Source organism: Paroedura picta, chromosome 4, assembly GCF_049243985.1.
Source record: "Paroedura picta isolate Pp20150507F chromosome 4, Ppicta_v3.0, whole genome shotgun sequence".
Taxonomy (NCBI): domain Eukaryota; kingdom Metazoa; phylum Chordata; class Lepidosauria; order Squamata; family Gekkonidae; genus Paroedura; species Paroedura picta.
The window spans coordinates 42,630,824-42,657,253 of NC_135372.1; the positions used below are offsets into that span (position 1 = coordinate 42,630,824).

The 26,430-nt window shown below is 43.0% G+C and overlaps 1 protein-coding gene across 1 annotated transcript in view; it reads left to right on the forward strand.

Moving 5' to 3' along the window:
• HMCN1 (hemicentin 1) overlaps positions 1–26,430 on the forward strand; it is a 287,686-nt gene that overhangs the window by 53,376 nt on the left and 207,880 nt on the right. The window contains exons 5-9 of the mRNA XM_077332660.1: positions 1,384–1,454; positions 5,340–5,498; positions 6,665–6,787; positions 21,420–21,591; positions 23,923–24,029. Coding sequence (XP_077188775.1) covers positions 1,384–1,454; positions 5,340–5,498; positions 6,665–6,787; positions 21,420–21,591; positions 23,923–24,029 — 632 coding nt within the window. The remainder of the gene's footprint in view (positions 1–1,383; positions 1,455–5,339; positions 5,499–6,664; positions 6,788–21,419; positions 21,592–23,922; positions 24,030–26,430) is intronic.

A 26,430-nucleotide genomic window follows, 5' to 3' on the forward strand; every position in this document is an offset into this window, starting at 1 on the left:
GCTGGCTCGCAGAATGACCGCTGGCTCTCTGGCTCCTAACCACTACACCAAACTGACTCTCAACCTGGAATAGGCTTGCCCATTTGGGGCTGGGAAACACCTGGAGTTGGGGGTTGGAGCCTCAGGAGGGAAGGATTTGGGGAATGGAGGGACCTTAGCATAGGCCTGCCAAGTGCCCCCTGGCCACCAATAGGGGATGGGAGGGTAGGGGGAAACATTCCTGGAGATTTTCTGGATGGAGCCTGGGGCAGACAAGGATCTCAGTGGAGTACAATGACATACAGTTCACCCTCCAAGCCATCCATTTTCTCCAGGGAGAGCTGATCCCTGTGGTTTGGAGATGAGCTGTAATTCCAGGGCATCCTCAGGTCCCACCTAGAGGATGGCAGCCCTACCTTATAACACAGTATAATGCAATAAAGTTCACCACCCCAAACAGGCATTTTCTGCAGGTTAAATTATTTTGGTTGCTTGCAGATCTCGATGTGGAATCCTAAATGGGGGCTCAGAGCATTTTACATCTCTTCTCCTCCATTTTATCCTCACAACAACCTGTGAGGTAGATTAGGCTGAGAAAGTGTATAAAGTGTATATTTATCTGCAACAGAGTTTTCGCTTTAGGCCTTCTCCTTTCTCCTGGCAAGATTCCCCACTCCTGACAGCTAGCTATAGCTGGGAGTCGGACCTGGGAGTGGGGAGCCCCTGTCCCCACCAGTCAACCCCTCCCCCTTTGCCCTGGTAAATACTAGGAAAATCTGCTGGAAAATTGCAATTACCCAGGAAACTTCCCAGCTCTGATGAAGATAGAAGTTAACCGTGTTAAACAATATATTAACCAATCTTTGTCCAATCCATTTAAAAAGAAGAAATCAGGATACTTTTTGTCCCAAAGCCAACAGTGCAATGTTTGTTTGTCAGAATTAGCACATTAGCAATGCAATTAATGTAACACCTTCAGAAGGCTGCTTCTCACAAACCTCTTTCCCAGGAAAGATTTCTTGAACTTAAAGGGTCTTTGCCAGTTAGGTTATTGCAGATTGAGGTATCTGATCTTGCTTGTAAATAAAGTATGTGATTGTAGAGAATGGTATTTTGCTTTTCAGAGATTTGGCTGGGTAAAAGGAAAGAATGCGAGGAAAAAATGAAGTATAGTACTTGTTCATACACATTTTCTCACAGTTGGGGAATTTCTGCAATAGAGCTGCCTAAACAGGTCAGCATTCCACAAAGAGGCAATCTGACACTGGTTTTTTTTTTTTTTTTTGATGAACTGTAAATTACCTTGTTAGATTCCCACGATTCCAATGTGATTAGTTCTCTGTGGATTTCCCTCTCAGTGGCTTGGTGATTTAATTATTTCTTGGGATTTTTTTCTTCTTCCAGAAATCGGGCCTGTAACAATTACCACAGATCCCAAGAAATTTCAGTATGAACTCAGGGAGCTGTATGTGCAGGTAAGTAGGTCACTTGTTCCACTGTCCATTTTATGTCTTGTCCTAATTTAAACACCTTGTTGAACTAGGGGTACAGAACTCAGGTGTGAGACTTTGCACATGTCCACTTGGGCTGCTATGCATGCAAAGTGACTATATGTGCAAGCACACCTGCTCAGTAACCAAGTGCATGAGCACACCTGTGCAATACCGACCTAAATATGACTATTAGGCATGGCAGCATTGTGCATGTAGTGGCAAAGAGCACAGTTTTAGACCATGCAAGGTCCCCTTCAATAAATTCTTTACCCCACTAGCATCATGCTTCTTCCTTCAGGCCTTCAGTGTGCAACAGAACAAACTGGTAGAGTTCTGCAGTAATAGAATATACTGTACCACTTTAGATGATCCCCTCACATTGGTAGTATGCCAGAAACACCACCAGCAAAAGGGGTGTGTACTTCCTTAACAGGTGGTGCTGATGCCCACTGATCGGTGAGAGACAGCTTTGAGGCGAAGAACAGAGTTTTGATGCAGAGTAGTGGGAATGAGCATAGAGAATGAAATACTAAAAAAATACATGCCCCTTAGTTGCCATATTTATTTGTATAATCCATTGCTCTACCCTTGTATCTTCTTGCTGGGACAGGCCAGCCTAGAGATGCCAGCTCCTACAGTAGGAGAGGGGAGTTGGCAAAAATGCCCCCACTCCTTTCCCACAAACTGAAATGTCATTCTGGTAGAGGAACTGTGTAGTTGTATAAAGGTAAAGCACCGAGTCATGTGCAAGCACCGAGTCATGTCTGACCCTTGGGGTGACGCCCTCTAGCGTTTTCTTGGCAGACTCAATACAGGGTAGTTTGCCATTCTCTTCCCCAGTCATTACCGTTTACCCCCCAGCAGCAAGCTGGGTACTCATTTTACTGACCTCGGAAGGATGGAAGGCTGAGTCAACCTTGAGCCGGCTGCTGGGATCGAACTCCCAGCCTCATGGTCAGATCTTCAGACAGCATGTCAGCTACCTTACCACTCTGCACCACAAGAGGCTATGTGTAGTTTATTTATTATTTTATTTATTATTCAATTTCTATACCGCCGCTTGCCGTAGCCTCGCGGGAGGTTAACACATAGAATTCTAAAACAGTAAAACCCCAATAAAATCCCCATTAAAATAACAATCAGAATGGTGACCATAATCTCTAGTAATCCCTCCTTGTTCAGGGTGGGGCACTAGATGTAATCTACTGTAACGAGAGCTGGGGCCGAGATGAATTTGGGAACCAGATGGAAAACCCCTGCCCCGGGACTCTGCCCCGGCCTTAACCGTATGCCTGGCGGAAGAGCTCCGTCTAGTTGTATACCTGGCAGTTATTCTCTTGTGACAGAATTTCCTCTCCATCATTCTTCCCATAACTACAACTTCCAGGGCTCCTAGTCAGAATGCCATGATAATTTAAAACAGGCTTAGAACGGTACAGGCCTGTCTATTGGGAAGCTGACATTCATTTTTGTTTGTTAACTGGCCTGCACATTTCTTCTTAAAGCACTAGATTCCTGTCATGGTATATGTTTCCTTTGCAGGCATGCATGGAACACGCTTTCCTGTTATGCATTATCCCTAAACGACCCTGCTCAACGGGCTTGTCAAACTTCATCATCATGACTGTTTAAAACCCCCTTTGGAAGGTTCTTTGACTGCCTTAGTATTCTTACGCTATTAAATTAAAACATTAATTTTTCTTCTTTTTTTAACTAATGAAAACCATAATTTCCCCTCCTTCCCTGCAGCATGAACCTGTTTTGTTGCTATTGAAGTTACACTGCCATGCATTTAATATTAATCTATGTTTATCTTTGGTTCCTTCTGCCATCTAAGTTTCGAGGGAAGGGGGGAATTCTCCTTCCAGAGCCATAAAAAAGACTCTTCCAGTAAAAGATTGCATTGATCTTCCAGGTCACAGAGTTTAGGATTGCCAGTTTCCAGGTGGGGATTAGGAAATCTTCATCAGCTGTCACTCATCTTCAGATTACAGAGATGAGTTGTTCCCCTGGAGAGAATGGCAGGGGATGGGGGTACTTATCAAGAGAAAGACCCAGGTAATGTTGTTGGCATCACACAGGAAGTGATGTCATCACTCCAGTGATGTCTGGACAATGCTATGGTATTTGGGGTAAACTGTATGGTAAAAATGGCTTGTATCATAGAGTTTCCCGCCCCTAAATACCAAAGCCTTGCTTGGACATTGGTGGAATGAAGATAGCACTTCCTGAAGACAGCAATATGACCTGGGCCTTTCTCTTTCTCCTGGTAAATCCCCCCACTGGCCAGCTAATCGGTGGCTGGGGGGAAGGGCCTGCCAGTGGGGAACCCCTGCCTCCACTGGCAGTCTGGAAAAGTTACTTGTGCTGGATCCTATTAAAGGTCAATGTAATCTAATTTCCCTACCATTGGGGGGCCTAGGTACCTCTGAAAGATCTGCTCTAGAGTATGAATGTCATTGCTATTACCTCCTGTTTGTCCTCTGTTTCTTATAGTGAAAAGTATTTTGCCTGTGACCAGCTTCCAATACCTGCCAAGGCTAATATCCAATGATAGACCTGTCCAATTGAACCCCTTTGTAAAGCGGTCTAAGCTAGTGGCTGTTCCTATATCATTTTTTGGTAGGGAATACCATATAACTTTGTCAGCTGTTTTCAAAATCAGGGTTTTAACCCATGTCCATAGTTTTGCTCAGTCGTGGACTATAAAAAGTAGCCATTAATAAGCTGCCGTGCGCCAGCCATAATCCTTTCTGTCCCTTCAGGTGAGCAGATAGATGGCTTCACAATTACAGTTTCGTGTTATAAAACCAGAAACTACTTTTTAAGGCACTTTCAGAATAGCCAATTATTTCCACATCTGGACTTCAGAAGACGGATTCAGAATTACACCATGAAAAAATATACAAATCACAAACAAGCCACTGCAGAGTTTCCGGTTATGTGTGAGAGACTCTTATGCTCAAATGAAGAACCAAATGAGCTCAGATTTAGTTCTGAGACTTTCTGAGACTCTTCCACCATAGCAGAGATGTGCAACTTCAGCTCTGACATTAATAGGCAGCATGAAAGCTCTGGTTTGACCAGGCTTGATAAAGAGATAAAAGATGCCTAATAATCTGTCCCTGCTGAATCTACAGATCAAGGTCAAGTCTTTTGGTCTGTTCCTCCCTCTCAAGCTTCCATCAACAGTTGACCTCAAAAGGCCTCTATGCTGTAGAATGTGAAATCCGCAGCTGGATTTGCATATTATTTTGGCAAGGCCACAAAACTATAAAACTCAGATTTTGCAATGAAATGCACATTCCTCCAACAGTTGGCTTCTTATGGAAGAATCCATCTCAACTCAATCAAAACCATTTTCTGTGCTTGAGTCTTCTGATTTGCCACCATGTATCTGAAACTGAATTTTTTAATTGCAAATGCAGGGTATTATACACATTCCGAAGTCACGTGGGCTTTAAAATTTCAGTCCTGATTTTGACAAATGTTTATTTATTTATAATAATGGAGAGCCAGGTTGGTGTAGTGGTTAGGAGTGCGGACTTCTAATCTGGCATGCCGGGTTCGATTCTGCACTTCCCCACATGCAACAAGCTGGGTGACCTTGGGCTAGCCACGGCACTGATAAAACTGTTCTGACCGAGCAGTGATATCAGGGCTCTCTCAGCCTCACCCACCCCACAGGGTGGGTGGGAAGGCGACTGTAAGCTGCTTTGAGCTTCCTTCGGGTAGGGAAAAGCGGCATATAAGAACCAACTCTTATTATTTATTTATTTATTTATTTATTTATTTATTTATTTATTTATTTATTTATTTATTTATTTATTTATTTATTTATTTATTTATTTATTTATTTATAAACAGGGAGGTGGTGACTGTCCAGAGATGAGTATTGGGGCCATTAAAATTGCTCTAGAGATTTCTCTACCTGGTTCATTCATTTACGTATTTACTGATGCTCGGTCCAAAGACTACAGACTAACCCATGAAGTATTGCAACTGATCCAGCAGAAGCAGTCACAGGTATGAAGTGTTTTCCAATTCAGTCTGCTTGAAATTTCTTTCATTCTCTTTGCCAAGAAGTATATTTCTGTTTTTTTTTGTCCGTATATTTTTATCCTTCCTTCAAGGAGCATAGTCCAACCATTGTACCCTCCCAACAACCTTGAGAGGTAGGCTAGATTGAGAGAAAGAGGTGACTGACTGACATCCAGTGAACTTTATGCCTGAGAGGGCATTAGAGCCCAGATCCCAGTCTAACTCTGTAACCACTATACCACACTGTCTGGCTAGAGAGTTACAGCATGGAGCCAATACATCGTTTGAAAGATCATACAATTTGTAAAATAGCCTCCAAGTCCCTTGTCTGGATGAGAAACCATCCACCCCCTGCTCCCATTGCCCACTGCTGCTCAGAGTGGTGTTGGGGGAACACCAACTATGGCATCACAACACATCTGGTAAAAAAAAAACAAAAGTGATGTGACACCATAACTGGTGTTCCTCCAACACCACTCTGAGCAGCTGTGGCAATGGGAATAGGTAGTGTACAATTCCCCATTCTGCCAAAGGGTCCTGGTCTTAGCCTGGCTGGTACCAGGGTAATGCTCTGTGAAATCAAGCAGCCAGTCTCCTGGAGCCTCTGGGAGATCCTCTGCCTCCAGAGTGCCCCCCTGGAATGGAGGGTGCAAGCATAACATCCTTTTACTAAAATCATGACCTATCGGGAGGTCAACAATGAAGGACCAAGACTCTTGCATGGTTCCAGTAGCACTCCTGCCTGGACAACATGGCTCAGTCTGCTAATGAACAGAGGAAAGTTCTTGAAGGATACATTTAAAAACTCTTCACCTCTTCTTTTAATTGGGATGGGAATTCCTACAGCCAATAATTATTTTATGGTCGCTACAAAAAATGTAATGACGAATGAAAACAGGGAATTACTCAGGCACTAATGAGGACTATTAAGTAATGGGGGCCTATCATGTTAATGTGGGGTTGTTCTGAAAGTTATTAGCTAATTACCGAGGAATGAAAATATAAAGTAAAACTTAATTCTTCTCATGGCATCATGGATGTTTTCCTTCAGCTAATTGGTTTCTGATGCATTGCACTTTTCATCCCTGTGCATATGAGAGTTATTTATGAATTCTTGGTTGTTTTTTTAATGCTCTTTATCTTTTGATTAGGTTGTCTTTGTGCTAACGGGAGACTGTGATGACAGAGCACATATTGGTTATAAGGTCTATGAAGAAATTGCCTCAACAAGTTCTGGTCAAGTTTTTCACTTGGACAAGAAGCAGGTTAATGAGGTATGATGGATGGAGCTTAATTTTAAGTATGGTATAGTGTGGACAAGGTCATGAGGTATATGAACATCTGTCTAATGACCTCAGTTCTGGGCTGTATATTTCCTGCTAATAATGTAACCAGTGTAACTTTCCCCTGAGTCCAGGAGGTACAAGTAGAAAAAATGTACTGTTCTATTTATTTTACCTTGGTCTTCCTGGTCTCTAGCACACATCCAGTCAAATTAGTATAGGTATAGCTATGAAGGAGAGGGCCTTGGCTCAGTGGTAGAGCAACTGACTGGCATGCTAATGGTCCCATGTTCAATCCCCGACAGTAGGTGATATGAAAGACAGCTTTATGTGTTCATGGCTTATTCTGTTTTGGAGAGGCCAAGGCTCAGTGATACTCAGAAGGCCCCAGCATTTCCTATTAAGAACAGAAGTTGGTGTTTTACACCCTGCTTTTCACTCCCTGAAGAAATCCCAAAGTGGCTTACAAACATCTTTTTTCCCCGCAACAGAAACCCTGCAAAGTAGGTGTGGCTGAGAGAGCTTTAACAGAACTGCTCTTCAAGAACAGCCCTAAGAGAACTGTGACTGGCCCAAGGTCACTCAGTTGGTTGCATGTGGAGGAGTGTGGAATCAAACCTGGTTCTATAGTAGAGTCCACGGTCCTTAATCATTATACTCCAGTGGCTGGTAGCAGGCGAAATGAAGACCTCTCCCTAAGACCTTTGAGAGCTTCTCCTAGTCTGAATAGACAATATTGACTTGGATGGGACCAGGTAGCAGTTGAAGTGAAAGACTTTTCCTGAAGACCTTTGAGAGCTTCTGCTAGTCTGAGTAGGCAGTATTGAGTTTGATGGACCAATGGTTTAATTCAGTATAAGGCAGCTTCATACATTCATAGGTCCTCACAGGTAATGGGAGAATGCAGTCATTGAACCCATGACCCCATCCACACAATAACCAACCATTACTTTTTCTAGTACTTCAGTGTTTGTCCTTTGCAAGGGCCCCCTACTCTCCTAAGAAAACATGCTTCAGACATCAAAAAAAGAAGCATCTTAGCTCTGTAAAGGCCCCCCAAAATAGTCTCTGGTCTTCAAAAACATCTGCCTAGTTCCAGGGTCTCATTGTTCTATATAGTGTTGCTTAGCACCAAGCTAGATGTGACATGGAACATGGGATTGCCCCCAGGGACTTGCAGCAGGATGACAGATGTAAATTCCCTGTGGGAACCTGATACAGAGGCCAGTTTGGATCAGGACTGTTGTATGGTTGGGTGGGTGGTGGAGGAGCTTTTGCCTTCAATCCTGTGCCATTTTCCCAAGCCAAAAGGGCCCTGTGTGGAGAGGGCTGCATGTGCAAGTATTCAGGGCATGTGCAGCTCCCTGAAGCCACTCCTTCTCTGAATGCCAATCCCAAGATGAATTGGTTTCAAAATCAAGTTCCCATGGACCATTTGCAGCTGCTGTCCAGCTGTTATACCTTGTGGCAAGCACATGTTACATCTTGTTTGGGACGTTGTTTCAGTGTTGAATAAAATGTCATGCATCTGATTTTTCTTTAGCTTTCCTCTATTTTTAAGGTTGTTGTTATGCCGCAGTACAGTTTGCCGTCCCTGTAGTTATTTGGAGGGCGCGGCCAGAATCGGCTCAGTGCTTCCCACACTCCTTATAGTGTTTCAGTGTGAGTCTTTGACATGGCTGTACCTCTGTATTGCCAGATCCACTTTGAGTGTCACTAACTATTGTCAGTAAGTCAATAAATAAAAGCCACACCCAGACCAGTGACACATACAGAGATGCAGAAGGCAGCCTCTTCTGGGGGTGGGTAATTCTGCTTTACTTCTTCCCAGAAGTGATTGAATGATGCAAGTGCACCCATAGCAGAATTGTCTGTTGCTAAGAGCCTCTTGTGGCGCAGAGTGGTAAGGCAGCAGATATGCAGTTTGAAAGCTCTGCCCATGAGGCTGGGAGTTCGATCCCAGCAGCCGGCTCAAGGTTGACTCAGCCTTCCATCCTTCTGAGGTTGGTAAAATGAGTACCCAGTTTGCTGGGGGGTAAACGGTAATGACTGGGGAAGGCACTGGCAAACCACCCTGTATTGAGTCTGCCATGAAAACGCTAGAGGGCGTCACCCCAAGGGTCAGACATGACCCAGTGCTTGCACAGGGGATACCTTTACCTTTACCTTTAGCAGAGGCTGATTGGAAAGAAGCTAGGGCAGAACAGTAAATCATTCAGAGACTCAGCAAGCGACCTCATTCGACAAGCGACACTTAATTGCTGTCTGTCAGCCTAGCACATTTTTATTTTCCCTTTCCTCCAAGCAACTCAGGGCAGGGTATGTGGCTCTTTCCTTCTATTAATCTCCCTAACAACCCTATGAAGGTGGTTATGCTGAGATAGCTGTATGGTTAACCCTGGGAGTTTCATGTCAAGCTGGGATTGGAACCTGCATTTTCTAGCAAGCCAAATTCTAGCAGCACTACCAGCATCTCAGGGATTCCCTCTGGATTCACCTGGTGCCTATCCCGATTCTATGCTGTGCTGGTCTGGGAAGTGATGCCAGGCTTATTCTATACCTGTTGCCTTCTCCCACTGCTCTGGCCCCAGTGGTGGTGCTGGTGCCCAAGTTGCAAATTGGTCTGGTGTGCCAGGATCAGCATGCATGCTGGGAGGTTGTCTACCCTGTCCTAGTCCAGCATGCTAACCACTGACGAATTATTACTCATGGCATCTAATTTGCCTTGGAAAACCAGGGAATGTTTGGAATTTGGAATTATTAAATTAACTGTGATGATTTGTTTGTTTTCTGGATAAGTTCGTTCATGATTAGTCAGGCAATATCTCACCATTTGGATGAAAGGACACAGCTTTATGGGGGGGGGTGTTTCTTTATTACAGCCATTCTCAAGAAATTGTTGTTATTAAGGGAATATAATCTTGTAACTCTTCCAGGGACGTTTCAGGACTTTCAGGTTCCACGTCGTTGTTATAGGCAATAGTCATTTCGCAAGCCTTCCTGATTGGATTGGCTAAATAAAAACAAATCTTTTTTTTAAAAAAAATCACATGTTGTTAATTTGGGTAATCCGAATCAGCTGTCACTGTTGTAAACATTCCCTCGGACTTCTTGATGTACACAACATTCCACCCACTGTCTTGTGGTATTCTTAGGAAAATAAATAAATAAATCCTTGTTTTAAAGGAGTTTTGTTTTACATAGTTCGAGTTGTGACTGTTTAACTCTGCTTTTGCGCATAAAGTTTTAGGACATTTTTAGATCTTGACACTTTGGATTGCTGTCTCCTTTTTTTCCTGGTTGCAGCTCTGGTGGTGGTGTGCTTGTTATAGCAAGCTGTTGTTGCAAAGTCAAATAAATCAAAAAAGGCTATTTACATTGCTTGCCTTTAAACTGGAAGAGCACTTGCATAGAGAAGATGGGGATTCATAGAGTTTGTTATCATTAAAGAATTGGGATAGGCACTCTTTGGGACCATGTTCTAGTGCAGGGATTCCCAACCAGGCCTACCTGGTGTGCTAGGGCACTGTAAGAGCTCCCTGGGGGCTCCCTGGCCTTTCCCTTATATCCTGCCTTAATGGACTCAGCCACACTTCCAGCCTGGTGTCATCTGTTTAGGATTTCTAATAATCCATGAAGAATTTTGCAACAACCTTCAATGCAGCATTGGGAAATCTAGTTGCAGGGATTCAGTCCAGATTTTCTTTTAAATCCAATGTATACATTTTAACCATCATCTTGATCATTTAGCACTAGTGATTACTTAGCACTTGATCACTAATCACTAGTGAAACTGTTATTTTTCTATGGCCCATATTTCTAATTTCAGAATATTCATCACCTTTTGCCTTTCTTTATGCTACCTTGTCCCCCAGTATAATGGTTAGAGTGCTAGACTAGGATCTTGGAGGCCTGTGTTTGAATCTCCACTCTGCCAGGGATGCTTGCTGCAGGATTTTGGGCCAGTCACTCTTTCTCCAGCCTACATGACACACAAGTTGGCTGCTGTAAGAATAAAATGGAGGAGAGGAGAGTGATGTAAGCTGCTTAGGGTCCTCATTGGGGAGAAAGGCTGGATATAAATAAGAGTTGGCTAAGAAAGGGACACTTAGACCGATTATGCATGGGGTGGAAAGGCTGCGCTGGCAGCATTAGGGCAGTGGGGCTAATCCCAAATTGTGCATGACGATGATGGCATCCTGCCTGCCACTCAGCTCTGACCCGACCCAGTGCCTCGGATAGCCCATGGTAAGCAAACGCGGATCCTTCTGTGTTCCCTTTGATGCCGTGGGTGTCATCTGCGGCCCTGCCTGTCCAGCCCTGTGCATAATGGAAGAGGACACCAAGGACACCAAACGCCCCTGTCATCTTCGCGGAGCTGCGGAGCTGGACAGGGCGTTCTCCCAACCCCCCCCCCCACTGCTAGCATGTGGAGGGGCCCCCATGTGCCCCGCTCCCACCATGCCACTACGACCATGCAGAGTGATGGGCTCTCCCATCCCTGGCATTGTGTGCGCACGCTATGTCAGAGCAGTCCGCATGCGCTGGGGGATTCCATCCCCCATGCGTTCTCGAGATGCGGCAGGGCGTGCCACCCTGCCGCAAGGACCTGGCAGCAGCACAGTACAGCTGCTGCCATGCATAATCGGTCATAGTGTGCTTTCACGACAGAATGGGTTATTGGAACCTGAGCCTCCCTAGTCCTAGACTGATATTCTTTGATTGCTATACTATACCAGCATTATTTTAACTGGGTGGCAATCTTTAAAAAAAAAAAAAATTAACATGACTGTGTATGTGTGTGGGTGTGTGGACTTCTACAACCAAATCTAATTTGGCCTTTTGGTGAACCATTTCCAATCTAGAGAGTACTGGTCTTGGCTGAGTCTAAGCAGCTTCATATGATCATCTGCCATCTTTAAATGATGGCTCAATTATATTAAATATTTAATTCTGGTGGTTTAAAAAAATGCAACCAATGTTTGCCGGTAATGACTAATCTGCAGATTGATTCCATCTGAAAAAGTTTCTGCTGGCTTACACTTGGGATCAAACTAGATGCAAGAGACTGGAATGGTGGATTTTGATCCATGAGTCCTGACTTTCAGTTAGATTTTGGAGCTCCATCTGCTGGGTGGTGAGCTCCCATAGAGTAACCCTATGTTGTGCTGTTTAAAACATTATATATATATATATATATATATATATATATATATATATATATATATATATATATATATATATATATATATATATATATATATATATATATATATATATATATATATATATATATATATATATATATATATATATATATATATATATATATATATATATATATATATATATATATATATATATATATATATATATATATATATGTTTTCAGTAGCAAGGGAGTTGGGTCATTCACACGGTTTGAAAACATTTTTAATTGTCACAGTCAATATCTGGTTCTTCTGTGAAGTAGAATAGCAATGTGAGATTTCTCAACAATATCCAATATCACACCAACTTTTTTTTTTTTTGCTAAGCATGCATCAAGTTAAGACAGAATATTAGTGCCATCACCTAACAAAATTGGGCCTGATATTCACAGGTCTCCAGTTCAGAAACGAAGTCACCACATTTGGGTGCAGTAAAGATTTCCTTCCAAAATGTTTTTTATGAATAAATCATATCTTCCTCCAACTCCTCTTCATCATTATTCTTTCTCTTGGCAACTGCACTTCCAGCCTTACTGAATAAGTCATTCAGGTAATCCCATCTATTGTTTGATGGGATGATATCACCAGATATCAGTGAATAAAATAACAACCAATCATATTTGCCTACCTCAGGAGGGCAGATAAAGATGATAAATCCATCGAGATTAATTTAAATTTATAATGTTGATTCTTATAGCTGGAATTTTTCAAATTTTGCACTATTTTAATTATCAATTATTCATTTATGTATATTGTAATTTGATTACTGGTCTAGTACTGTAATAAAGAGTATTTATTACCCACCACTCTGGTAGTGGGGGGGTGGGAACATGATTTTCCGTCATGCTGGGATTTTTTAAAGTCTTTTAACTGGTATTTTAATGGGGTTAAGACTATTGTTGCCTGCTACGAGCCTTACAGGGAGTGGCGGGAAATAATAACAATAACAACAACAACAACAATAATAAATTTGAAAATTTAAATCAACATTTTTTTCAAGAAGTGCAGAAAAATACCGGATGCCACAGCTGTACTCTGTAAAGCTACAAAATGATTACTTCTTTTGAGTGAGTGTGTTGCTTCCTATAGAAAGGAATGCAGCTGTGCCAGTAGAAGATTTCATAAGATTCTGCTCAAGATGTTTGTTGCTTACAAACTGAAGTTTAAAAGGTACCATTGATACAAGGGTTTCTTGTAATAACAAACAATCCATAAGTTATGTCTGCCAGCAGTCCCCAGATCAATGACAATTTCTGCCTTAATGTCCTCCTTAGCTAGGATCCTCACAGAGGTCTCGGAATAGGGGCTAGCCAAGCAGATAGCTTCAGCTCACCACCCAGCCAAAGGACTGGCTTGCTTCACTACCACTCCATCCACTGCCTCCTTGGATTCTGGCTTGGAGCCTCCTTTTATACTCCACCACTTCCTTCCTTTATCCCTCCCCATTGCATTCATAAGGCTTCCCCAGCTCCACATCCCTGGCTCAGCTGCCCTATCTCTTTAAAGCAATTTCCTTGGGATGGAATGCTCAGTTCTGCTCTTGCTCTGATGTTCCCTCGTGCTGTTGCTCAGCTGCTCCTTTCCTGGTCACCCTCACCATTGCTGGTGCTCAGTGACTTGCTTGGGATGGCCGGTCCTTGCTCCACCATTGACTCAGCCTTTTTCAGATTCAGCCCTAGTGGTCCTACAGATTATCAAGGATGTTCACAGGTGTGAAAAGATAGCAGAAACCAGTGCCTGTTTCTGTGGAACTGATGAAGTGTCACACCATAGCTCAAGACTGCATAAATATTTTGCCCACAAACATAAGAATGTTTGTTAAAACAGAATGAGGTTCCCATCCCCCCCCCCATTCCAGTCACGTTCTTATGTATTTTTATTACTCTCATTTCAGTTATTTCCTTTTGGCCAGCACGGTCAAGTAAACAAGACACTGAAATTAGAACCTGTTTCATATTTCAGCTCAGCCGAGCAATTACTACTGAGTTGTGTTAAAATGTTGCTGCCTTCTTATGGAGCATATATCATCTCTTTTATTTGTTACATATTTGTTTGTTTGCATGTTCTCTACTGGGCTCAGATGTGGATGGTGCTTTGGGTAAACATGAGGAAATTAAATATTAGCAGCCAGAGCTTTGTTTGAATTTCCATGATGGGGATCAATTGGGGGCTTAAATACGGGTAAAACAGTCAACGCATTAATAACTCCTTACACCGCACAAGCTCTCCTAGACTCCCTTTCTCACGGAGTCAAGAATGTTCCAAGCTAGTTAACTAGTTAATTCTTTTCTTTGAATTAGATCCTCGGATCTAGTCCTGGGAGGGGTAATTACCAGAGCTGGAAAAAAGAAAGGTGGAAAAAAATCTCAGGGAAGGCATTTTAGTTTCCAAATGGCTTGGTAGCCATCTGGGGTGATTGTGTGCTTGTGGGTTTAATTCCTGACCAAAGTGTACTTAACTGGAGATATCTCCAGAGTAAAGTACACTTTAAAAATATGTAGGAAGGCTCAAGTATAATATGGCACCCACTATGTACACTGATTTCTCTCCCCCGTGTGGTTTTTTATCTTGTGAGAGCAAACCTTTCTCTCCCGCTCAGGAGATTTAGTTATTTATTGTGTAGTATGTATTTAATGTATCCAGGAGATTCTGAGATTGTCTGACATCTAGGCAAGAGACGTTTGGAGGTGATTTGCCATCACCTGCCCCCACGCCATGACCACTTAGCTTCTGAGATCTGATGGGATCAGGCATGCCCAGTCTCACCAGTTTGGGTTACTCAGTAGAAACAGCCCCAGAGAATAAAACGGCTATCACTGTTAGTAGCTAGACTGCTCCTCTTTTTGAGGTTGGGTTTATAGTTAGGACCACCAGAAATGCTCTTCATTAATAGTGCATTAGTATTGCAATTACATTGCCTAGCACAGTGGTCCCCAACCTGCAGGCCGCGGCCCGAAGGCCATGGCGCCGGGCCGCGGCTCCCTCTCCCCGCCCCCCCCGCAGTAAAAAACTTCCCAGGCCGCAAGCTTGTGGCCCGGGAAGCTTTTTACTGCCGGAGGGCGGGGAGAGGGAATCAGGGCCGGGCCGCATTGCGCATGGCGCATTCACACAATGCGCAGGCGCGGCCCAATGCAGGGGCACGGCCCGATGCGCGGGCGCGGGCGTTCCCCGATGCCCTGCCGGTCCCCAGCCTCAAAAAGGTTGGGGACCACTGGCCTAGCAAACCTGATCTGTGGAATAAATGTCAGTGACATCTAAAAACTCACCAAACTCCTCATTTGCTCCCGAACAGAAATGGATGAGCAAAACCACAACCAGGGCAGAGTCTGTACTTACTTTGTTTATTCCATTGTCAATACTATTGAATTCAGATCACTTTGAACTCAGGTCTTCCTCTCCCCCCCCCTCATTGAAACAGGAAAGTCTTCTGCACGTGGTTAGGGTAGTTCAGAAGGGGGGGGGGGAGCCAAGCCTCTTTCTTTTCTTGAAAGGTGGGGGGAGAGGAGCCAAGCAGGGAGCCTCTTTCTTTTCTTGGAGGGGAGGGGGAGAAGATCGAAAAAGGCAGAGAAGGGAGAAAAAATCCAGGACCGACAGAAGTTGAGAGAAATTAAGGGTTTCTCCTTTAAGGCAAATTTGTCACATGACCACCTGTGGCCAATCACGGGTCCTCTACCACGGAGGAGAGCCCAATTCAAAACAATGCGATTTTATAATATATTCAGGATTAAAAGCACTCTAAGACAGTGGCCCCCAACCTTTTTATCCCCGGGGACCACTCAACGCCTTTTACTGAGGCCCGGTGGGGGGGGGGTAGTTTACTCCTCTACTCTCAATCACTGCCCTAACGCTCTCTGATCGCTATGGTAATGTTTAAACATCCCTTCAAAATAAGATACAGACATGCCACAACAATGAACACAAGGAAGATTTTATTTTCATGGAAATTTTAACTCATGACAATGACAAATCAATGGGAACCCTGAGCTTGTTTCTCTGCAACGAGATAGTCCCATCTGGGAGTGATGGGAGACAATGACACCCGAAGTGTGTTGTAAAGGGCCGGGGGGGGGGAGAAGGCGTCCTTCGTGGCCCACCTCCAATAAGTCGAAGAACCACATGTGGTCCGCGGCCCACAGGTTGGGGATCACTACTCTAAGATATCACACAATAAAGGTAGGGTCATACCGGATCAGTCCTTCTTGCTGCAGAAGGAAAATTTAAATCGCCCCAAATCCAAATGGAAATCGCATTCTGTGTAGAGGGCAGGGACTGAATCGACCTGGGATTGGAATAAAAGCTCCGTGCAGTTTACACCCAGATGTCATGCCTCCAAGAGATACCTGGACTCTTTATATTAGATTAGTAAGATTTCATGGGCTGATTAACTGCTCACTTTTCTCCCAACTTAAAAACAAGTGTGCATATCTTTGGGACAATAGGCTGTCAAAGGAATGTGTTACTAATCTCATCAATTCCTAACCTCTTCTTCCCGGTCACATCCACAAAATTCAATTAGTGAGCACTAAAAGCGTGCTCCGCCCTAGCTATTTCCTGTCCTGTAATCCAGGGGTTGTCCAGACATATTTAGATCTCTGGTTCTAATCCGGTAGAACCATTACTGTTATTGTTTTGGTTCCTGAGAAACTTCTGAGGTTCCACCCTGGGCTTTGTCTGCGTCCTGGAAAAATCCATTAGTTGCCTTCCAGTTTCTTTGTCAAACACAGAAATCCCATCAAACATATTGTTCTAGGGGCTAGTATGCCAAACCTTAGCATGAGGTTCCAATCTTCCTGTTGAAGCACCCAACACCCATCAATTTGTATGTTCTCTGGGGTATTCCACACACACACGTCTCATGAGGCCTGCTGACTTTCTTCTTGGACCTCTTCATGTCATGACAGTAACTAAAAACTTCTCCACTTCCTCAGAACTATTCCTGTTCAGCTCAACTTTTCCTTAGTTAATTTATTGTGTGTCTGTTTCATGAGCTTTTGTGTGTTTGTAATTTGCCTTTAAATTGTCCTTAATAAAAACAACTTTCCAGTTTACTTTGGAATGGTTTATTTAGTTTATTTATTAAGGGAATATCCTGGTAGACATAGGTGGAGATCCTATAGTTGCCCACCTTATACTAAGCCTCCAAATATTTGCTAATTACCCTGACTTCCAATTTCTATAATATCACATACAAGATTTATATATAAACAGAACCTTAATTTTCTTCCAAAGCTGGTAAAACAGTGACATAATTGGCAAAAAGGAGAACTGCTGTGCAAAAAGGGAGGAGAAGCAATTGAGATAACTTGGGTTTTTTTGTAAGATTGGATAATTGTTCTGGTTGGATGATCTCCCTATCTGCTACATATCTACAGAGTCATTCCTCCTGCAGTTCGACCCACTTCATGTTGTCTGGGATACTGAAACCAGACTGGATGGTGCTGGGATAAATATGAGAATGGGAAATTTCTGACAACTCTTGCATATCAGAAAATTCTTAAGTTTGGAGCATTTATCATATTTATGAATGAGTTCAGGTCCAGTTTTGGTTAGTGCATTTCTGATTGCACATCCCTTCTAAGTAATAGCTATATTTATAGTGATTTTATGATTTTCCTACTAACGTGGTACAGTTTCTCATAAGGAAATTCCAACTGAACAGTTGTGCAAGTGGGGGACCCTGCCAAAATTTGTAGATTGCTTTTAGCTTGTCGAGGGATGGCCCCAAAAGTGAGGCTCATCCCAGCTTTGCTGCTATTCTTGAAGTTCAAAGTGTGGCTATCCCCATTCCCCTTTGAAGTCTCTATGGCCTTTCCACCTTCCACCTTCCAGCCTCCATATCCTCTTCCCAATCTTCTCTCTGAACTCCCTACCTAGAAATTAAGAAGTTGATAAATAGATATGAAAAACTAAGTTGGATATGGCTAGATCTGAGTCCAATAGTAACTGTTGGAAATATTATATGCCAAATTGAAAGTGGACTGTAAACTCAAACCAAGTGTATTATATTTTCAAACTTTTGGTGAATAAGTAACTCTCTACTAAATACATGATGATGGGCAGTCATGATAAGCACAGACACAAAGTTGAAACATGCCTCTTGGAAACATCCAGATGACCCGTTCATGTTAGGTCTCCTCCTGTTGACTCTGCATTGTTTGTTTCCAGGCAGGACGGCAAAGTTGCAAATTTGCCCTTTGCCTTTATAAACTTTGGTTCTAAGGAGACCACATGCTAACACAGTTGGCTGTTGCTCGAGGATAAAATGTGTCAGGACAAAACTGTTCGTTTTAAAATCAGATTTTTAAATGTGTTCTGACTCTTAAAGAATTTTTTATATTAAAAAAACCCCTTCTCAGCTTGCAATATTGAAGATACTAGTATGTTGTTGCAGATGCATTTTTAGCAGATTTAGCACCTCTCAGCTTTTGCTGTTTGCAACATGGACTTTGAGAGGAAGTTGCTGGGCTTTGTAAAAAAACGCAGGCTTGGTTAAGTTCCTTCTTTATATATCAACCTAGATCCTTTAGTCATGTAGCATTGGGAGCTCCAAGTTGGTAATTCCTGGAAATTTGGGGGAGAGTAGCCTGAGGAGAATGTAGTTTGAGAAGGGGAGGAATCTCATCTCAGCAGGATATAATGCCACAGAGTCCACCATCCAAAGCAGCCATTTTCTCCAGGAGAATTGATCTCCCTGGAATTTGGCAACCCTAGTAATATGGTAGCTGAAGATACCTCCAGTCAGTAAGATTGCCAACTTCTAAGTGGTACAACAACAGGTGAAGACCCGTCAGCTGTGATAAAATAGAAGAAAAAAGTCTCAAGCTGGCAATGGTGAAGTGATTTAATGTTCAAAATATCACAATGTTCAAAACAATTTCATCTTCTCTAATAATGTTTGTTGGAAATAACTTAGTCTCTTATCATTTCATGGGTATATAATTCAATCCCAAACTGATCGCATAAATTCAAATTTGTAAAGGTAAAGGTAAAGGTATCCCCTGTGCTAGCACCGAGTCATGTCTGATCCTTGGGGTGATGCCCTGTAGCGTTTTCTTGGCAGACTCAATACAGGGTGGTTTGCCATTCCCTTCCCCAGTCATTACTGTTTTACCCCCCAGAAAGCTGGGTACTCATTTTACCGACCTCGGAAGGATGGAAGGCTGAGTCAACCTTGAGCCGGCTGCTGGGATTGAACTCCCAACCTCATGTGCAGAAAGCTTCAGACAGCATTTCTGCTGCTTACCACTCTGCTAATACTAACATCACTATGTGTAATTCCTCTGTAGCAGTGATCCCAATATATATTAGCTTCCAAATACCTTTGAACCAAAGACCAGTATATATATTGTTAAAATTTAAGTGGAGAATAATAGAGTATAGAATTAGTGGAGGATTAGATCCTCAGTACATACTAGTTGGATACCTAAAGGAACAAAGCCATTTGATGACTTTATGCTCATAAAATAGCAATAGGAGGAAACAGCCACAGATGAGAATGCTACATTGAAAACGGGACTATTAAAAGAAGAGATAAGATAAATTGTATTTCCATTTTTATTCATTGTTAAATTGTTTAAATGTTAATTATAACCTAGGGTAGGTTCTTCTGCCTTCATACAGTTGGGCGGTTCCAGAGTACTGTCTCTATAATGTTGTTTATAGGCCTTTCTGCATTATCTAATTATTTGCTTCACCTGTAAGGCTTTAACTTCCATTTTCTTTTTGCACAAAATGGATCTTATTAAGTACAGTGGAAAGAATTTCACAGAGGACGTTACTTGATTTCTACAAGGAGTGTTAAAGACCTGCCTAAAAACAAAGCAATCCCAAGTGGCATAAAACATGCTAAAGTTTATGAACTTTAATTCCAGTCTGTTTCTAAAGGGTTGAGGCTAGTGTGGGTTTTTTAAATTTTTACTTATCTAGTGTTGTTTTGATGGAGTTTTTAGTCTTGCAGTCTTGGCCTCATTTGAATCGCAAACCCAAGGGATGTGAACCAAAACCAAAGAAACAACTTGTACAAACCTCTGTGTACTGCTGTCTGCCAACTTTTGCACAGATTTTTTAACAATTAGAGCATTGGCAGACCAAATAGGGAACCGTATGCTCTGAGTGTAAGAATACCGACTTCCTGGGTAGGCCAAGAGGTGAAGCTGGGACAGACAAGACCAGGCAGAAACTTGCAGGCTGTAGAAAGAGCCTGGAAGAATCTGAATGAACCCAGCAAGTCAAAGTGCACAGTGACATGTCCAGGGAAGCAGGGGTGGAGGAGACTCTCTACATGATTTGGCTGATTAGGGAGGTGGCTTTGGCTCATGGTTGGAGTATCTGCTTAGCATACAACAAGGTCCCGAGTTTAATCCCTGACATATCCACTTCAAAGGATTGTGCAATAAGTGATGTGAGAGACCTCTACCTGAGGCTCTGGTGAGCTGCTGTCAATCTGAGTAGACAATATTGATCTTGATGAAGTGATGGCCTGATTAGGGTGGCCAGCTCTGGGCTGGGACATACCTGGAGAGTTTGGGGGTTGAGTCAGAAGTGGGAAGGTTTTTGGGTCGGGAAAGATCTCAATGGAATATAATGCTATGGAGTCTATCCTGCAAAGCAGACATTTTCTCCAGGGGAACTGATCTCTGTCACCTGGAAATGAATTGTAAAACTGTGGATCTCTGCATCTCACCTGCATCCCTAGGTCTGATTCAGTAGAAGGCTGCTTTATGTATGGCTGGATGAACCAGTAAGATGCTGTCTGGTTGGTTTCCCTATGGGACAGGGACAGAGAAGGCTCCTCTTGACCAAGAAATGTGCAGAAAGAACAATTGCAGAGAAAACTACCTATGCTACTTGAGAAAGGCCTGCTTGATACGAGTAGAACGATGTCTTTAAATCAATTGTTTTCATTCTAGTTTCCAAATTTCTTAAGCATGTCGGGAACATAGCTCGTGTTTCTCTTATCAAGGTCCCTGTGATTTCAGAAAAGGTAGCTCTTATCCTTAGGCCCACTGAAGGGGCTTCATTGGATGGATTTCAAGTGCTAGCAAGGGGAAAAAAACAAACTGAATAAGAACAACCTGCAACAAATCATAGTAGATTGAGGTGTGAGAGAAATATGATGGAAGAGACCGTGATTCTGTCCATTTGCTCTTTTCCTGTGTCTTTGCCAGCCTCTTTTGCAGTGGATGGGGAAGCAGTTTACAAGATCAAATAGCCTTGAATTGGGCTGAGAGAGTATTAAACATCTATCGACAAGAAAGTGGTATTCATTCTGGAATGACAAACTAGGACAAGTGTGTTGAGAACTACTCTGGTGACTGAGGAAAATCAAAAGTATTCTGCAAAACTAGATGAATAATCCATGTACTACAGAAGCTATTGTTAACTTCTGTCATCAGTCTTGTCTTCTCTTGTAGGTACTAAAATGGGTAGAAGAAGCAGTGCAAGCTTCCAAAGTTCATCTCTTGTCGACTGACCACCTGACTGCTGCTGTAAATGCTTGGCAAATCCCCTTTGATCCTAGCCTGAAAGAGGTCACAGTGTCACTGAGTGGTCCTTCTCCAGGAATTGAAGTCCGTGATCCTCTAGGTGAGATGTTGACAAAATGTAAGAAATGGCAATGAGTGGATTGGGTATTCTTATCACCTCATCAGGTTGCAGTTTCTAATATTCTTTTGATAAGCCACAATATTGAACATAAAAATCAGTGTATGGTAGATATACCCTAAAGATTCCCTTGATTATTACAAACATTGGGTAGCTCTGTATAGAACTGGCCTTATGATTAGATGGCTCAACATAGCTCCGTAGGCCTACGTTTCATAGATTATGGAAGAGTTAATGATAAACAAGTTTTTGCCACTCATAAATGCCAGGAGTAAAAGAAGAGTGGACTTTGATGCTAGGACACCCACTTGGGCTGAGCAAATGTTAAAGGATCCTATAGCCAAATAGTGCAGAGCATCCATGAGTAAAGATGAGATTGAGTAAATCTATACTAGTGACTCTTCAAATGCAACAATGCATGGTTCGCTGGAGGTCACAGTGATAGTAGTGGAACCCCAACAGGTGGAAGGAGTATCGGTGACAACAGAAGGCCAAGGGTAGCTTGTTTGAGAGAGGTCAAATCAGATACTTGAAAAATGGACGTCCTGAGGCACAGTATGAGAAAGGAATCATACTTGAATTATTCAGCCACCCAAAGTCCATGGCATTATACTTTACAAAAAAGAAATTGGTGGATCAAGGTTTTTTTGGGTTGCAGTCAATGACAATTGAGTTTTATCATAATGTCACAGTTTTGTGAAGGCTAGGATGAAATGACTCAGATCCATTAATAAGAGGAGCCAGTGCAGAGAGTCATCCCTAGTTGTATGAATCTCTGGTCCCCATGTTTCTACATATACGGCAGGAAAGAACCCCTACATCTCTATATCGGGACTGACAAACAAATGCACCGACCCAGCATGTTGTTCAACTTTTAGAAAGACTGGAAGCAGTCAAGACGAGAGCAATTAATCATACAGAGCTTCAGGGACAAGGCTCCTTTGTGAGGGAGTATTTATTTATTTGTTTGTTTGTTTGTTTATTTGGATTTCTATACCGCCCATTCCTTGAGGCTCTGGGCAGTTTACACTGAACATTGAGATGACTCTTACATGGAACATTACATAGTCTACAACATTGAGCAACCTTCAATAAAACATTATAACAATTCAACAGTAATACAATATATAATAACATTGGGAGGTCAATTTTTCAGTCATGGGAGGGTGTCTGACCAGTAGATGTTATGAGTCGGTCAGCCTCAAGTGAATGCCTGGTGGAGGAGCTCCCTTTTGCAGGCCCTGCAGAACTGTGGAAGGTCGGGCAGGGCTCTGATCTCCTCAGGGAGCTTGTTCCACCAGGTGAGGGTTTGCAGGAACCAATACCATTTTTTGAGTTTTGAGTTTTAGAGTTTGCAGGAACCTATACCATTTAATACTAGCAATGATCTCAAGACCTTACCACACAGTTGTTCCCAAACAGCAGTAAGGATACTCCTGGCCACAAGCAGTAAACCCATGGTGAAGTGAAAACCCATTGGTTTTACTGGACAACCGCTTCATGTGGGCAAGATGCAAAAAACCAGGCACATTAGCTAAAGTTATGGAATTAAAATCTCCAAAACTTTCTGTAAGGGATGATATACTGACTTGGATCATACCTAGATTTTCACAGAACTTAAGAATTCAAAGCTTTATATTTTTATGCACAGAAGCAAGTCCCCCCCCCAATACTCCTAGATTTTCTTAAAAATTCAGTCCAACCCAGAAAGCAGAGAGAGAGAGAAAACCCAAAGCCAATATTCATGTTCAAAATAAGCTTTCCACATCTGGCAAAGCCTAGACTTGATGACTGGCAAAGACCACATTGCACTGGTCTCCAGAGATACCTTCTGATGAAAATTCTCCTTTACCATTCAAAAGAGGGGGAAATAAATGACTCACATGGAAGACTTGACTGCTATGAAGCAGAACATTTTATAAAGGTTTTAGAGTGGAATTAAAAGATACAGAAGGGAAAAAAAACACAGATTTCTGTATTGGGGTGGTGGTGGTTACTATCCCCTTGTCAGGAGACATGGATTCTTCTCTGCCTATTCCTGGGGCTTTTCTAGCCCCCCCAGAACAGTGGTTCAGGGAGTGTTTTGGGGTGCTGCAGAATTCACTAACTTCCCTTTGTTTCTCTGTAAAGCCACTTAAGTTACATCTTTCTATGGCTCAGGATGCTAGACCCCACAATGTTGAGCCCTATACTGATGGATCATGTCCTAGGTTTTCAAAGCTAGGTAGGGCAAAGAAGTTCAACCATGACTAAGGTTTTCTGTAAAACAGACAGACAAAACCCACTTTTATTCCTTCTTTGCCCACACTATAGGTAAGCTCATCAAGAAAGGATCTGGCTTGAATGAGTTACTGAATATTGAAAACTCTGCAAAGGTAGTAAACATAAAAGATCCAGCTCCTGGAACGTGGACAATTAAGGTAAATATTGCTGTAGCAACAATGCAGAACATTTCATAAGCTATAGTGCATGTTAAAAACTTAAATGTAATCACTTTGGCCCCTTATTTGGGGGGAGGCTGTTGTGACAAGACACTCCAGAGTGTAGGTTTGGGCCTTGTTCTGGCTTTCAGGCCTTTCTAGAGTTAAAAGTTTAATGTCATGGTTGTGAACAGTGAGAGACCAACCAAAGACTAAAGAACCAGTTTGTGTATATAGACAGTATAATGACGGATGGTTTTGATGAAAGCTGAAAGGCTCAAGTAGGCTTGGAGCACTATTAAGAAACCAGTAATCAAGGCCGCTGTACTTACAATACAGCGGGCGCTAGATCATGTTCTCGCGGCCGGCGAGTTGGCAGGCCGCCGGCACGCGGGAAATGGCGGCCTGATGCGTCGGAGGCGCTTTGCAGCTCCCGATGCGTCAGGCCACCGGCGAGGGAGCACCCGCCAGCCGCGCTGTGCGCGGCTCGCAATTGTTCCCTTGGCGGCGGGGTGGGAATCGGAGAGGCCAGTCGGCAGGCGCTTTGCGCCTGCCGATTGGCCCCTCCAATGGTCTGTCCGGAGGAAGGGTCCAATCGGCACCCTTCCTCATCCCGTACAGAGCCCACCCTAACTCCTCCCCCCAAGCCCTTACGGCTTTATTTAGTCCGCGGTGCCCGCGGCGCCGCGGGCGGGGGTTAAGATATTTGAGGCTCTGTTAGTCAGCGGTTATAAATCTTTTAGGAAACTCAATTATTATGTATTCAAAGATTACCATTTGGAAACTGAAGAAGAATGTGGCAATTTGAAACAAGGACTACAATCTGGATAACTTGTCAGAATTTGGAGAACATTTTCCTGGGAATTCTCTTGTTATGAACAATGAGATCCACTTTAGTTGGCCATTTATAGGATGAAACCCCATACCACTTTGCTGTTACTGATAAAATGGGAGATTAGACCTGAGTGAATAAAGTTGATGTTTCCTGATTTTGTAGGTTTTCTTTTTGGATAAACCAAATTGTGTGTTGTCTGTTGTCATCCAACAAAACAGAAGAGATGTTTGTGATTTGCCTATTCAGTCCACCAGTGTCTGCTTTGCAAATGAAAGGTCCTCCACTCTGTGCTTCTGAGCAGTGTGGGCTTCCCTCTAGAAAGTAACTGTGGCTAGTGCAGGTGATCCAAAATCATGGTAGATGCCCATATCTGGGTATGCTTTTTTTTTTTTAGCTGAGGCATTTTTTATTCCTTGTGGCAGTTAATACAAAAAAAATTGTGCCAAAAGGGGTGGGGGGGTTGTGCCTTCCCCCTCCCAACAGCAGCAAATATTTCCAGTTCTGGGAAGAGGAAACCATCCACAGTCTTTTTCCTGGCCAGCGTACCCCACACACGTCTCAGGCTTGGGCCTTGCTGCTCCACTCCTTTTCAGAAAAAGATCCTGGGTTTCCAATTGCTCGGACCGAGTCACTGGGTGGTGCCATACGTGGCCTGGTAGAGCCCCTGCAAGTGGCACAACCGGGCGGGGGGCGTCTCGCCAGCCTGCCTGCCAGCCTCTGCCGCCTCGCATCCTGTCTGGCCCCGCCTGGCCTGGCTGCCTGGCCTGCAGCAGCGCCCAAGCCCGCGGGTGGAGAGCGAGAGAAAGAGGAGCCTCAGACAGCGCAATGTACTCTCAACCTATTGGTTTCAGTGCAAGTTCCACAGTTGTAACTTTATGCAACATGTCATCACCCCTGTGAAGAAGAGAGTCACCCACTGGTTGTTGTGTTTGGTCTGAAAGGGTTCTGGCGGTTATTTTTATTGTTATTCACACTTGGCCTCCAGGTCAGTGATGGCTAATTAAATGAAAAGTAATAGTATGCAAGATGAAATGGATCCAGTTTAATGAGCTGCATCTCTTTGAAGCTGTCATGTAATGTAAAGCCATCAGTATAGCTATAGCAACACCAGAACAAAAATTCAAGTTTTCTGGTAACTAAACCCCATTCTCATATAGGCTGTGGCTTCTCATGTGACAAAACTGCATGAAGTCGGTGGTATCTAAGAGGGCTCTTCATTTAAAAGCAACAACAGCAACCTTTAATTGCTCATTTGCATTCATTTAAACACTTTCATTTTCATTAGGAGAGAGATGAAGCTGCTTGTTAACAAGAATGGTTCCAAGCCCAATTTTGGCATTGCTCATGCTTAGTTTTGGATAGAAATCGGAACTGAGTTAGTCCACAGCCAAGCATATTTCTCTCTGTCTTTTGCAATCAAGCTCAAGAGAAACCAAATTAGCCAGACTTAAGCTACAATAACATTGTTCTCATGAGGTCTGAAGAGCTGAAATCTGTATCCAAAGTTCATCATCGGCTCAATTCAGACATCATGCCACACTGCAGTTCAGGAAATTCAACGGTGGT